The sequence below is a fragment of the Bidens hawaiensis genome, unplaced genomic scaffold (genome assembly GCF_021521415.1).
Source record: "Bidens hawaiensis isolate Kalapana, Puna unplaced genomic scaffold, B.hawaiensis_p1.1 tig00011791_1, whole genome shotgun sequence".
Lineage (NCBI taxonomy): Eukaryota > Viridiplantae > Streptophyta > Magnoliopsida > Asterales > Asteraceae > Bidens > Bidens hawaiensis.
In genome coordinates, this window is record NW_027491936.1 from 455,229 (window position 1) to 470,889 (window position 15,661).

Below are 15,661 nucleotides of genomic sequence, written 5' to 3' on the forward strand. Positions count from 1 at the left end.
TTCTTCAAAACTCTTTGGACCTTTCACTCTGTTTATAAGTACCCTTAAAAAAATATGCTTCTCCAAGAGCAGGAGATATTGCGTGTACTCTACCAATACCAAATCCCGATTTTCTTCGTTGCCATCCACGTGGACTTAGATGCCAGACGAATTTTGTAGGGAATTCTGAGTATGTTAGTTTACGTGCCTCATGATCATTTCTGTTACATTCCATCCATAATTCAAACATTGAAGATGAAACGGTGTCTATTTTTTCTAGCACATTTTCAATGTCGTCGTCTGTACCGTAAATAACTTGTTGCTTCCCAGGAAGGTGGAAAGGTAGCCTCATAACAGCTGGAACTCTATAATGTACATCGTATGCAAAAATACGCCATGAAGCCTCGCATGCTGACAGATATCGACAGTCATAGAACTCTTTAATCTCATCAATGTTTTGGTCTGCGTTATTCTGATCCTCTCCACCATTAGCGAAATATATAGTTGCTCGATCAGGACCTTTGTTTATGTATTTGAAAAGATACTTGATAGATGACCCCTGATTACACCATTCAACATTTATGTGAGCCTGGTATCTTTTTAAGAGTTTGATGTTGTATGGCACAACACTTCGGTTATCGAGCTTGATATCTGACTTTTGAACAAATGCACCATTATCACGTCTTCTGTATAATGGAAAGCCGTCTGTGTCTACTGAAGTTTCATCTTGAAAATTCTTCGGGAATTTTTTGGAACACTTGTTGTCTATAACACATGAGCAAGGTTTGTTATAATGGGCGCAAGGACCGTGCATCATTAACTCAGACACAAGGTTGTATAATTCTGGGTCTTCGTTTTTATCTGGTATCTCTGCACTGATATAAGGATCAACATGCTCTACGTTTGGGAGTTTATCTTCTTTTTGCATAAATAAACAAAGATGGGCATGAGGTAAACCACGTTTTTGAAACTCCAATGTATAAACGACTGCAAATACAAATAACAGTTTAGCATATAAATAAAATTTCTTTTTATTAAGATGTATAGAATACCTACCTGCTTGAAGTTTTCCAAGAACATGATTATCTTTCAAGTCTTTAATTAATGAGTCTAGTTTTATTTTAAACAGCCTGCATAATATGTCTGGTCTATCATCTGCGTTTAGAGATGTGTCTTTAAGGAATCTTTGCACCTCAGGCCATTTTGGGTTGCATGTAACTGTGATAAAGAAATCAGGATATCCATACCATTTGCAAAGTGTCATAGCATCCAGATAGTTTTACATCATATACCGAGCTCCTCCTGTAAACGAAGAAGGTAATATGATACGCTGCCCAACCTTTGAGACATCAGAACACCCCTTATCCCTAAGAGATTTTAGGTTCTCAAATGTTACAGACCTTAGTTCTTTTTGTTTGCTTCTTATATAACATAGCCTTTCGCTTTCAATCATCGTATAACCGTCTACCATTATCTGTTGAAGCAGTCTTCTTGAGTATAAAGTAGGTGAGAACTGACCTATTCTGTCTTGATACAGAAACGCAAACCATTCCCTCATTGTAGTATAAGGTCGTTTGCTACCATCATCATCTTCAACACCTCTATGCTTAATTTTAATTCGGTAACCATCCTCGCCATTAATAAATATCAACGGGTATTGAAGAGGCATGTATGAAGGGTGGAGCTCATTAAGGTATTCTAGATTTCCTCCTATTTTTCTCACGACAATATCACGTGGCTCATATGATTCCTCAATATCTCCTACAATTAATGCAGCGACTTCTGAAGAAGTAAGAATGTTATAAGTTCTGCCATCTTTTTCCCTGTTACATATAAGGCGTAGCTTCAGTTCTTTATCAGGCTGTTTATTATAAAAATCTCTTGCCATTCTATAAGTTTTGACTAAAACATTTTGGCGATCAAGCTTTTCTTTCAACCATGTAATAATCTCAATATCCAACCTCTTTTCGTCATTTGTCATACTAATTTTGTTGTCGCTGAAATAATTATAATAATTACTATTAATGTTGGGAAATAAATAAAAAGGTAATAAAAATGATAAGACGATAATATGTGTACCTCAAAATGTTTTGTCTATTTTCAATTTCGTTGTCCGTATCATATATGTACAGCTGTGAGAATTTGGGTTTTGTGCCATCGTTGGGTAGAAGATTGCCAATAGCATGATAATTCTGGCCGCTCAATCTGAACACATACGGACCTTTCCCCTTATTAACAGATTTGTCAATTTTTCCTCCCATGGAAGTAAAAGAAAACATCGAGTTATAACGACGAATGTTCTTCAAGAAGAATTTGCTTTTAGCATCATTTGACTTGAATAGTTCTTCATATTGAGGGTTTGATGTTTTTACTTGTGGTAACTCAACAGCCCATATCGGCAACACAAATTAAAACTTACTTTTGATTTCTTGCTTTGACCTCTTTTGCCCTCGTCGATCCAGAGTTTAGCATGACATATCTTGCACACAACTGACTGGTCTTCATGATCTAAGTAATCTGCAGTTAATAAGCAACAACGTTAATAATTATTTTTAACCAAATTTCTAAATATGTAAAATCATGTAGGAAGATTATGTAATTTTACGGACCTTTAGAAACTCCTTTATATTTTTCATCGTCGTCTGTAAAATGAATTCTTGTTCTCTTATAATCCATCTTTGCTCTCCTACTCATAGATTCTGTTTAGACACAGAGTTAAGTATGTTTGAATGAGTTAAATTTGATGATGATGCCATATTGGATAAGCAAATCTGTTTTCCTCTTTTAGCATCCAAAAAAATTTTCCGTCTCATACGATATACTTTTGAGGCTTGGGAGTAACTAAGTTTTCCTCTTTTTGCATTCAATAATATTTTCCTTAGAGAACGATTGGTTTTTGAGATAGCCTTTTTTATTGAATGACCTAAAATAATATATATATATATATATATATATATATATATATATATATGTGTGTGTGTGTGTGTGTGTGTGTGTGTGTGTGTGTGTCAATAACCAAAGTGAATATAAAAGTATATGACATAAACTACTAATTATTAAACCATTTGATTCATTAGTAAACAAATTCGTCATTAAAGAAAAATGAGAATGTCAAATACTTTATCAAGTTCCAAATAACCAAACCAAAAGCAATAAAAAGAAAAATTGTTTTGAAAAAACATGAAGATCATTATTTATTTCTCTTTTTTTGGGGTTAAGAGTTTGTTCTTGCCTGAATCTTGAATGATAGCTTTTGAAGATCTTTTGGCTTTTGTAATAGATTGTAGCGGTGGGTTATCAACATCATAAGCATCTTGAATTTTCCTTTTGAAAGCTTCAGTATTCTTCTTGTGTTTGTTTATAGTTGAATTCTTTGAGGTACTTTGCACAAAAGATGCGACATTGTCATCCACAACATTAGTATTCGGTTCAATTGATTCTATAGTTACGTTTAATTGCTATGAATGCTTCCAATCCAATCCAATCCAATCCAATCCAATCCAATTTGGGGTTTTTTTTATGCCTCAAAAATTAGTATATGATTGGATTTAACATGTTTTGGTGTATCTTGGTTACCTCTTTTGTATTGATATTGCTATATCACTGTCGAATCAAGTTTAGGTATAGTAATGTGAATCCAATTTGACCTAATTTTATTATAAGATACATTTGCAGTTGAAGCTTCATATGTAGAAGATGATAAGAATCGATCATATCCTCTTTTAGTCGGGTTCATTCTCTTTGATTTGCTAGTGAGTTCTTTGCTCTCAGATTGTGTTAAGGGTACTTTTGATGTGCCATTGTAGTGTAGCAATTTGTGTTTATCCACAGTGCTACTGTGTTTTTTTATAATTGAGTTTTGGTAAATTTTGGAAGATAAAGTTCTTTTTCATTTATGGTTCAATGGATTAGTCCCAAAACATTACCCCTGGTATGCCTCTCCAAATCAGGTCCATCTGTTTTGACCAAAACATTATCATCTTATCCCATTAAAACCTTCACGATCATCGTCGGTGCCACATGATCCTCAAGGACCTCAAGTACCCAAATGAGTTTCCATGTCTTACTTTCTTGTTTACGTGTGTTGACAGCGCATGCTTTAAATGTTCTGGCATTTTTGTTTGTTTCTGTATAAGTTGTTTTTATAGATTTAATATTGTTGATCTTCTGTGTTATGTAGCTTAGATTTAAGATTGACCGTTAACATCTAAACAATGGTGTGATTAGAATTAGGTTGACTTATTTGACTTGTGCATGTGATTTGACCAACTAAATCTCTTGAAAAGTAACACGTCTATGTGATTATGAGGTTAAGATCAGTATAAAATTTATATATCATTTTGGATTTTTATTATTTAATGGTTATTTTTTTTCTTTTTTCAGATGGAATTTACTTCATTCGACCTCGGTGTATGAACTATTATGCCCTACTTCAAGGTTAATGAAACCCCAAGATTTCCTAGAATCACTTACCTACAACCTTATTGAGTATGGCAAATTTTCGGTACGCTTTTTATCGTTTAATTTCATATCTAATCTTTGATTTATAAATAGTTACATTATTTAAGAACAAAGATGGCAATAATGAGTTGACTTTATTGACTATATTCCTCTTTTCAGATTGGAATCTTTTTACTGCCTCCATCGGGTACGCTTTTTATTCATTGAATTTTCTACCGCTTCATAACCACCTGGAAATGACGGTTTTAAGTAAGCTTTTGTTTGGTACCATGCATATCAAAGGCTCAAAGCATATGATTGGGTGGATGATGGTGCTTCAATCTCTACCCCCAAAGCTGAGTCTTCAAAGAGGGAGTTCTTAACTAAATATGTAATATTTTCGATATTAATTACTCAAGAATGTTGTAACTAGCTAAACGAGCCTGCTAAGGTACGAGCTCAGGTCAAAATACATACTTTTTTACTGTTCGGTTGATTTAGTAACGGGTATAAGTTAAAAAAATATTTTTATTGGTCAAAACGGGTTTGGTTGTCTTTAGCTACAGGTTCACGTCAAAACACATACTTTTTGACTGGTCAAAACATGCCGGTTGACTTTAGATTTATGGAACATAAACGATACTCGTGTTTCATCAGGTGAAGTTGGAGTGCTTGGCAAAGGTTATGTTCTTAACTATAGATATATTACTTTTCCATATTAATCACATAAGAATGTTGTTATAATGATTATTAAGTAGAAACATGCTGGTTGAGTAACTGGTTTGGGCCAAAACATGTTCTTTTATACTTGTCAAAATGGGTTGGTTAACTTTATGTTCATGTAACGAAACTAGTGCACTCGTGTTCTTCGGGTAACTGATGGTTGGGTAAAAGTAAGTTAGTTTTATATATTAATTAGTTATATTTAGGTTAATAAACGAATGAACATTGGTACTTCAAGCGTTGTTTACGTGTTTTAGGACATTGGAGGCTATGGAGCTTAACAAGGATATTTACAGGCTTGGAACGAAGATCAAGAAGTGAAAGATTGGAAGTGCACGCATCACGAGGCATTCAAGAAAAGAAAAAAATAAAATCTGAAATTTTACATCTTCGCGATACGCGAAGATGCAATGAAGGGCAACTTCGCAATACGCGAAGTTTCATAGTGGCGGCTGCGACTATTTTGTCCTTCGCGATACACGAAGAAGGATAACTGGACATCTTCGTGATACGCGAAGATGCTTATGTCGGCCTAAAATTTAGTTTTCTCCCTATATAAACCCCTTAACCTCCCCATTCGTTTATCATCGACTTCCAGAGGCAAAAGAGGCTACTTAGGACGATCTTCCATCATTCCAAGGCTTCCGGTTCGTGTCGGGTTTGCATGTTCATCCAAGATAAGTGTATTTACGTTATGATCATGTTCGGCTAAGTGCTTTAATCATTCTAGGCTAGGTTTTTGTGTATTTTAACTTCTGACCAGATTTGTATGCTTAATGTTTATGAGCTTGATTGAGTTATTGCTTTAGTCTTGCTTAAATTGTGATTGATTATTTAAACAACTTGTGTTTGAGATTATTGATTGATGCATTATTTGTTTGGTTGTGTTTATCAACATTTAGGGTTTGAACTCTTGTGTCATTGACTAGTTATCATCAAATATTGTCTCTTAATTGGTTTTAACAAACATAAGTTGGTAATTAGGTAAACCGAGTTTCATTGTGTCATCAATTCAGTTAGGGTATCATTTGACATCACAATCCAACTACTAGGTTTAGTAATTACTGCGTAATCAATATAACCGAATCTGGAATTAAGTTGAATGTCACATTAACCGAACCTAGAATGAATGTTTTTATTAATATTATTCACAAATCGTTTTTTTTAAGTAATCATTTAGTTTTAATTAATCTTTTTCTACAAACTGCTTGACATCGTCTGTCCGCCTTAGTTAATTAATTAATCTAGTCATATTAAATTTGCACTTTCCTTGAGTCCTTGTGGAGACGACCTTACTTACCCGTACTTATTATAGGTATTTAAGTCTTTAATTAATTGTTTTTGAGTAGATCACGACAGCCTACGTCAGTAACGTGAGACCATTAGTGGCCTGCTAATGTCCGCTTGACGAAGCTCAAAGTTAACTCTGCATTCACCACCCCATGTCGACACATTAATTCTTTACTTGACGACGGCGGTAGCATGCATTGCTTTATCGCCATTACGTCATGTGTGGTTCTTAATGTTCTGAGCCCGCCATACTTTGACCCTGAAGGCCACCACTGCAGGTGCTATCGCACTCATCGCTTCACGTGTTTTCCATGTTTTTTAGTTACTACACATAACTCTCTTTTCCGACTTGTTTATTTCCTTTAATAATTCATAAAAAATAAAACTTTACAACAGTTGATGATAAAAAGTTGCCTGATGATCAGAAGATTGTAGACCGCGCATGGCTTGAGGAGATAGATAAGCTCGCGGCCTTACAGGTGGTTGGAGCACCATACAACAGGCCAAAAGTTGTCGAGAAATGATGAGATCGTGTGTTAGATAAGCGATCCACAAAGTGATTGGAGTTTTGATGGCTTCATATCGGAGCTTAATACTATAAATCATAAACTTCAAGCATTCTCATTGGTTCCTTTACATTTCACCAAAAGACACTCAAGGTACCATTATATCATTAGGAATCTTCAATATATCCCCTGTTTTTCCACCGAGTTGTTTTTCAGTGATGTTTCAGATGATGAGTTTAATGACGGTGATGTTTATGAGGAGAATAACAATAGGGATGTGACGATTGGTACTTGTTTTGGTTGTGAGGATGTCTATTTATGGTTCTTACTCATCATTTCTGTTTTTTGTGATGTAAAAGACTTCATATATGATTCTGACTTCTTAATATTTTACAGTGACAATGAAGATTCTGATAACGAGTCAAGCAGTGGGTCCCAATGAACTTTGATGAAAAAAGGTGGTGCTATTGAAGGTGCATTAATTGAGCTAAGCCATGAACAACAACTTAATCTTAATATTGCGGTTTGTTTTTATCTTTGTTACCGCTTATGAGCCTTAACTATTAGCCGACACATCAATTCTTTACTTGACGATGGCGGTAGCATGCATTGCTTTACCGCCATTACGTCATGTGTGGTTCTTATTTAGCAACTTGTGAAAACCAGTTTGGCCCAGGCCAGTTCGGGTTATAAACCAGTTTAGGAGGAAATATAATTGAACGAATCTATCAAATTGATTTTTTTTTTGAGTTACAAATTGGTTTAGGAGGAAATATGATTGAACAAACCTATATAATTTATGCAACATTTTCCCCCTTTTCTGTTACTTTCTCATGTGATGCAGTTTGTGTAGCCTGACCAAGTAAAGTCAAACTGCAAGTCATAGTCATTTACAACTCTTTTAGTGAAGGGCGGGCTGTCCAAACATCAGTTTTGGGTTGGGTTGGGTTGGGTTGGGTTGGGTTCGGTTACATGTCGATTATTTTAGTTCAGTGAAAACTGTGCGTTTTACGTGTCGGTTATTAATGGGTCCCGATAAGTTTTTCGGTAACAAGTTCTCACATTTACTTTTATGTTTTGGTCTGTGATAGGAGTGGAAAACATGTATAGGAGTATCATCATCCTCAGTCGGGTGTATGGAAAGGTAGTAATGGTGGTGAAAGTTATTTCCATCAATGGTTGTGATGATGATCAAGCATATGCTGATACATCTGTAAGTTTCATCTTTGCACGCCCTTTATTATTATTGTTATCTTATAATTTAAACATAGATGAATGTCGAAAGTGACAAATTATTTGTGGGAGTGGACTATTAAAGATCACATCAACAGGGGTCATGACCTTTAGTTTATTCAAGCTATAGAACATGAAAATTCATCTACTTATGCTAGCTTATTAGGGTCCATGAGTAATGTCATCCGTAACACAAAAACTGGAGGTGGCGGTAGTGGCGACGGTGCAGTGTATAATTCTCTCCTTACTCTGTTACTACTAGCGGCAGCCTTGCTGGTGTGGTGGAATTATTTTCTTTTTGGCTAATATTGTCAATAATAATGAAATGCGTATATTGTTGCTTAAATTATTTTCTTTTTGGCTAATATTGTCGATAAAGTTTCAATATTTTGTATCGTAAGCTATACCGAATGCAAATGTTACTATAACAAATGTCGGTAACAGAACAAGCCGCTACTGATTGAATCATAATCGTGTCCCCGCCGCAACGCGCAGGTATTCTTACTAGTGTATATATATATATATGTTTTTAGTTTTTTTAATAGATTATTCTTTAATGAATTAGATAGATTTTCAGCAGGAAATTCAGCAGACTCATCATTTGAATATGAAGGCTCTTTCTACCACATAAAAATAAAATAATTAAATATAATAAATATAAAATGCAAATAAATATAATAATAATAATATATTATCTGCATATCTTACCAGAGTCAGTCCATGTTTTTCTTGTAGCTCGCTTATTATCTTAGGCTCTTTTGTAAGTCTAAAAATATTGTAAGAAGATCCTTGATTATCTATGTTGTATTGTTGAATGTTGATCTTCAAAGCATAAATTTGATCCTCAATACTTTCTACCTCTTTAGGAATTATATCGGTATCATCACCACTCTTCACAGAAATTAAAAAAAATATCCGTTTGTTAAGAATGTTTAATTATAGTTTAATTGTAAAACTGAGTTGTATATTTAAATAATATTTTCTAAAGTTCGTATAATAATATTTACCTCTACCAACTTCTTAAAAAGTTCCATGGCAGTAATTTTGAAGATCGGAACAGCCTGTGCTTCCCATAAAGTTAATGCCAACGATCCAGTTGAGTCTTGAACATCAAAAGGAATTCGGTACCTATATGTTGATGATGAATAATATTTTTATAAACAATATAAACATATATATTAATAAAAGTTATTTTTTACGAACCTTGCTATTGCATCGACAACAGTGCCGTTGCATTTTTTACTTAGACAGTTATACTTTCCTTTAAACCAATTCATTGATTTTTCCCCAACGATTTATCCTTGATGACTTACCTTGTCTTCTTCATTAAGTTGGGTAGTACATATTTTACATCCAACATGGTACCAACTATTGTATTTAGATGATGGAATTATGTTTCCACAAATAACTACTTTATTTGGCTGGAAAAATAAACAAAAGTTATATTTTTAATAAAATAATTTTCAAATTACATTAACAAATATAAGCATAAGAAAAAGTTACTGTTTCGATATCTTCAACTTCTTCAACATTACTAAAGTCCGCCTCATTAACAAACTCTTCAAAATAGGGATCACGGATATTTAGTGGAGATAGAAGACTGCTTGAAGATGTTTCAGAACCAATCATTGGAAGCAAACTATTAAAAAAGATTAAACTATTAGGTATAAAACATAAGATTTGTTTAAAAATATGTATTTTATTCTAAAAACAAAATATAAATGTTAACCTTTTTTTGAACTCCACAATTTCAGGTATTTCTTCGTTAATGATTAACTTCGTAATGCTAAGGGCATTAGAGATACCAGGCACTCCTGAAAAAAAAAATAAAAACATTTATCTAAATTCTACATAGTTAGTTCAACATAAATAGAAACATTAATAATCTAAAACTGGTTTTGTTAGCTAACCGTCATAAGGTTTGTATGTAGCAAATTGTAAAATAACAACCACAGGAGCCTCTTCTGGATTGCTTTCAATGTAAGACCGAACATTTACCGCATATGAATCCTATAAAGTCATACTGATTTTGCTGCCACTGAAAGAAATATATAAAAACTTTTAATAACAAATGGTCAACATATAATTTTTTTAATTAAAACACTAACTTGCTCCCATATAAGTCGATTGGTAACTTTTTTGCAGGTTTTCCGTTTCTCTTTGTGATATCTTGAACAAAGACATCATTTTTAATAATTCCAATAACATCTGTATTCAATATTAAAAAAGATAATATCAACACAATTTTGATACTAAATATAAATATAACATTAAAAAGTAATATTTAAATATACAAACCAATGCATGTATCAGCACGGATTTTTTCAAAAAGCAGATCATCAATGGTTATAAAGTTGAATGCATGAAAACTTCCACCAAATTCATCACATAACTTTACATCAGTATTTTTTGAGAATATTACTTTGTGAGTGTTTTTCACATACTTGAAATTATTAGAATAACTTGCAAAACTTGCTTTTGAAATTTGATAACAGCTGTATTCATTTATCTTTTTATCAAAAAAACTTATGAACTTGTTCAATATTGAAGCATGAACTCTATTTCTCTGAAACAGAAAGACACATATTATCATATATTCAGCAGAAAATGTCAAGTAACAATCTAATTAAAATCATGTGTAACCTCTTTGTCTTTTAAGATCAAATCCATGGAAATAATGGCTAGAGGTCTGTCACGTCTATGGTTTATCCACTTCCTTACGACCCTTACTAATAGAACTGATTTGTCATTAGCATCACTTAAATCATTCAGCATCTTCAAGTTTTTGGTATCCATCATCCTATATAAACATAAAATAATTGTAAAACTTTAAAGCAAATAAATCAAAGGTTGGGTACCGCTAAGTTGGTCATCTCAGAATTGTTTGTAAACGGGTCATGTTGGCAGAATTGATATATTTTTGTAAACATGTTTCACTCGTATGTTAGACTAAAATAAACAGTTGATTGTAAATGATGTGGAGTCTACACCAAAAGATAAAGGGTATATTTTAGTTGGTGTTATTATATTATTAATTATTACTGGCATTAGTTTATTATTCTAAAAGTTATGTTTTTACAGATGTTTAAAAGGGCTGCTGGAAGTCAAAGGCAACTGCAGACCTCAATACACTTGCACAGAATTTGTTCGTTTCCGGTCACGCTTGTATACAATTAATTCAAAATATCATGTTAACATAAAGCTAAAATAAATCATAAAACCCAACTTTTAATAGAGAATGAATCGCAATTCTTATTTTATTTTTTTGCAGAGTTACTAAGTTTTTTAAAGAGTTTATAAGAATACAATATAAACAGCTATTATCAGATTTCAGAGAACATCAAAAGACGAAAACTCAATAGCAATGCTAATATCATAGATCAAAAATAACAAATGACTTTAAAGCTAAATCAAAGATTCACAATTATTATTATAAACACTAAAACCATGAAATTAGAACCTTACGGTATTGAAAAAAATACCTTCAATGCTCCAGATGACTTTGAATGAAGAGAGAACAATACATGTTTTCATATTTATAATAAGTTTAAAAAGATTTATTTGATATTTAAATCCTAAAAAATTGGGTTTAGATTAAATAGTATAGAAATCTACCTATTCTAATAAAGTAAAATAAATGTAGACACTTGTCATGTTTTGGTTAATTCTCACAATTTTTTCCCTCGAAAACTAATTTAACCTAATATATGTAATAAATCAATAATTATTCACTTTCCTTTAACACTATATTTATATAATATCTATATATTTTTATAAATATAAATATTAACATATTATTTTACTACATATTTCAAATTTGGTGAATTTCAAAAATCAACAATAAATCATGTTTCTCAAATGAAAATTGTTTCGGGTTTTTTATGGAACTTAAATTTGATATTATGGGTCAAAAGTTGATAAATAGATTATTTGGTACAAGTTAACTACATTTATGTCAAAAATTTTTACGGGTCAAAAATGAAAATTTTGAGTATTTTTAAAAGTTTGAGAATGCAAAATAGATTTATCGTCAAATTTGTTATGGGTTCAAAGTGTTGACTTTGAAATGTCAAACGTATGAAAGTTAGAATTTTAAACATGATTCGGGTTTCAAATTTATTTTTAAGGGCATTTTTTTAAATAATCAAAAGGTTCGGGATTTAACAAACTGACTATTTTTCCCTGAATTTGATGGGTTAACATGTTATTTTTTATGTTGTCATAATGACAAAGTCGAGAAGCCCTCTGAAACTTATCAAAATCTTTTTCATGGTGTAACTCAGAAAAACATAGCTCTTGAAGAACATCCATTGTTACAATTTAATGTTCTACTTTCCTTTAATGAGTCGCAAATTGATAAATATATCAATAAAGGTAACGCTCCTTTTGTATTTAGACTTAGTGGTTAAAACTAATATCGTATGAGAAGCTTTATTTCCGAAATTGGTTCATAACCAAAAGTCTTTCAATTATACATATATGGCACCGATAATGAATTTTTCAATAAAAAGAAATATTCTCGGGTACGTTTTTGCACGGACATTTTTTATTAAGTTCATTTAAAAAATAATTTTGTGATATAAATAAAATCAATTTATGTACACATTATATAGATACAATCATAGATGTAATATATATATATATTTTCATATACGCTATGTAATTATTTGTTTTACTTATAATTTTATAATTTGAATTATCCGGTGTGTGACACGGGCTCTAAAACTAGTATGATTATATACAATATAGAATACGTATGTTTTAAAAATTGATTTTATATTCATATCCTATAAAATAGGATTTAAATATAATTTATCACCAAATTCAAATACAATATTGTTATTGAATCATATAAAGTAGGATTTAAATATACTAAAAATCCTATATTATTTTATCACCAAATTCAATCAGGATGATACCTTAAAAACCGTGATATAAAACCTTGTCTAATATTTTAAACTAATTTAAATATATTTCTTTTAATATACATGACAAAAACGACCACGAAACTACTCTATTAACCTGGGTGTAAGCCTTTGGGCGGGATTTAACTACAACAAATCTAACCATTCTACTAACTTAAAAATGATATACAGGCTAGGATAAACACACCACTAACTGGTTATATATTCATCAAGGCCTTTGAAAATGCTAAATATTTATATCCATGTAAACATAATATTTGAATATGATTAATTGAAATACTATAAAATAATGTAAGGTTTTTTAAGGGCGTCATCCAATTCTTAGATCCGGTACAACCAATGAATCGGTGAGATGATTGGTTCACTGTCTGGTTCGATTATGAAAACATTTAGAATAACAAAAAATTGGCTATAAGAACCTTAAAAGAATTAAAGAAATATAAGACAAGTACCTGATTAAGCATCCATTTGAGCCCAATTGCAGCTGAACACTCGTTCTTGGAAGAACTCGTATACCAATCCAAATTATAAACTTTATCAAGTGTTTTAACGATCGTTGAAGCACGATCCATCCAACTTTTTAGCCCAAAAATCTCACCATTTGAGCTCACATTCATATGACTATTTAACAGAGTCTAAAACCATCCACTTCCCGATCTTTGCTCGACACAATTGCAAATAAACGAACTGGATTCCCAGCACATTCTGACCTGGAAAATCAAGTAAACAATTTTATTTCAGAAACTAATTATGTCACGCGTCTTAATAAACGGCTAAGATTGTTTTTGGTTAAAAAAAATTACCTATTGAATGTTTTTGGCTTCGGGTAATGCAAGTGTGGGATGTAAGACCGGTCAACAACAGTGTCGTAACAGGATCGTTCAAAGTCTTCAAAGAATAAAAACTTGTTCTTGTTTTGTAAGTTCATTTGCTTCAAGCAAATAATTCAGTAGGTAGCAGGTATCGGTTCGTTAAATGATAGAGCATAATAAAAAATGTGAAGTGTTAATTAAAGTTATCTTTCTTAACATTTCAAAAACACTATAAGCAACTTCTTCAAGGTCACAAACCGTTTCGAGTTAATTTTTCAACCTTCTGTTGGTTCATTTTATCAAAACGCATAAGAAATCCAAGGTTAACATTAGAAGGGAATCTTGACAATGAACTCGAAAACATATTAATGGTGACGACTTACAATAAATAAAATAGTAAAAAAATTATCATTTTCATTGATAAAATATTTATGGTTACATAAATTACTAATATCCTTAACAAAATCATACTGTATCCTTAACAAATTCTTGATTCTAATAACAATTCACAATATTATTTTGGTTCCAAAAATGAATCAGGTAATGACTGAAGTAAATTAGTAAATGAGTAGCTAACCTATTAAGTCCACAACATTAAGAAGTAGTAGTTCGCCGTCGTTTCCGTGCCGGAGAATCATCAACCCGACCTAATATACAGCCTGTGACAACCAATTAAATATAAAAACCTAAAATTCGTAATTAACTACAAAAAAATAGACAAATTAAAACTCACAAAACTTATGGCTGTGGAAACGATGTCGCTTTATCCACCCATCATTTGGAATTGGATACCAAGACAACTAACCAATCTAAATATTTTCATGTAGTTGGATCTTGCAACAAAAAAAAAACAGATGGCTTTGGATCTTCAACAAAAACGTTGATGTGAAATTACAAAATTAGGTTTTGGCTTCAGATTTCAAACATATATACGATCCGGTGTAGTTGGCGACATAATTAGGATTTTTCTTGGCGAATTCCGGTTCTTCTTCATCAGAGGATGGTGACGTGGAGGTTGAATTTGTGATAGAGATCGGAGCTGCGGCTAAGGTTAGTAGGTTAAAGAGACGATGACGATAGAATATGGATTAATTGAAGTAGCTATTAGGGTTTAGATGAAAACCATGGTGAAAGAAAGCAGCTATTAGGGTTTAGATGAAAACCATGATGAAAGAAACGGGTTATTTGATATCGGGTTTTGGAGGATCAAACTCATACACATTTGACCCACAATTTCCAATAAAAAAAACCAAATTAATGAGAGACCTCTATTTTAAAATAGAGCAATCCAGAGGGGGTGGGGAACAACGTGAGGGCTTCATTGGTAGGTAATTATATAGATAGTTTGATAGTTGGTTATTAACTATTTAACTACGCAGTTTTCTTGGATTCTAACTTGGACAAGCAATTAGGTGAGTCATTACTAAACTAATTAAGCATAAATTTTCCAGATGTTATTCATAATTCATCAAAACTCCAAAACTAATCACAAAGCTTGAGTTTAGGTGTAGAATGGCTTATCCATGTACTTCTTTCTTTTGTGTCACCGAGGGTATGTTTGGAGGTAATGAAATGAAGGGGGAATGGAATGGGAGAAGGAATGGAATAGACAAGGGAATGAAAATGATCATTACTATTCCTTTTCCTTGTTTGGTTAACCTATGGGAATGAAATCAATTATTAATTTTTATTGTTTGGTATCCAAAAAAATTATAGAAATGACATAGAAATAATAAAAATACTTCTATCTCAA

General features: G+C 32.2%; 2 protein-coding genes and 1 pseudogene across 2 annotated transcripts; 1 reads left to right on the forward strand and 2 right to left on the reverse strand.

Moving 5' to 3' along the window:
• Nucleotides 1-4: 4 nt before the first annotated feature.
• LOC143539012 (uncharacterized) lies at nucleotides 5-1,243 on the reverse strand. The gene is made up of 2 exons (XM_077032440.1): nucleotides 1,036-1,243; nucleotides 5-966 (listed from the first exon to the last, which is right to left on the reverse strand). The coding sequence occupies exons 1-2, from the start codon at nucleotides 1,241-1,243 to the stop codon at nucleotides 5-7; spliced, it is 1,170 nt and encodes a 389-aa protein (XP_076888555.1).
• Nucleotides 1,244-3,874: 2,631 nt separating this feature from the next.
• LOC143539013 (plant cysteine oxidase 1-like) lies at nucleotides 3,875-6,956 on the forward strand (annotated as a pseudogene).
• A 779-nt stretch (nucleotides 6,957-7,735) lies between these two features.
• Nucleotides 7,736-13,713, reverse strand: LOC143539014 (uncharacterized). Its single transcript, XM_077032441.1, has 10 exons — nucleotides 13,549-13,713; nucleotides 10,470-10,737; nucleotides 10,280-10,379; nucleotides 10,082-10,143; nucleotides 9,901-9,985; nucleotides 9,675-9,810; nucleotides 9,537-9,592; nucleotides 9,179-9,299; nucleotides 8,880-9,062; nucleotides 7,736-7,792 (listed from the first exon to the last, which is right to left on the reverse strand). Exons 1-10 carry the CDS (start codon nucleotides 13,711-13,713, stop codon nucleotides 7,736-7,738), a joined length of 1,233 nt encoding a protein of 410 aa, XP_076888556.1.
• Nucleotides 13,714-15,661: the final 1,948 nt, after the last annotated feature.

Coding starts and splice junctions, on each gene's coding strand:
- LOC143539012 (XM_077032440.1), bottom strand. CDS start 1,243: ATGACACTTTGCAAATGGTATGGATATCCTGATTTCTTTATCACAGTT. Junction 967..1,035: donor TCTTGGAAAACTTCAAGCAG/GTAGGTATTCTA, acceptor TTGTATTTGCAG/TCGTTTATACATTGGAGTTT.
- LOC143539014 (XM_077032441.1), bottom strand. CDS start 13,713: ATGAATGTGAGCTCAAATGGTGAGATTTTTGGGCTAAAAAGTTGGATG. Junction 9,986..10,081: donor TACATACAAACCTTATGACG/GTTAGCTAACAA, acceptor TTTTTTTTTCAG/GAGTGCCTGGTATCTCTAAT. Junction 9,063..9,178: donor TTTTTAAGAAGTTGGTAGAG/GTAAATATTATT, acceptor ATTTCTGTGAAG/AGTGGTGATGATACCGATAT.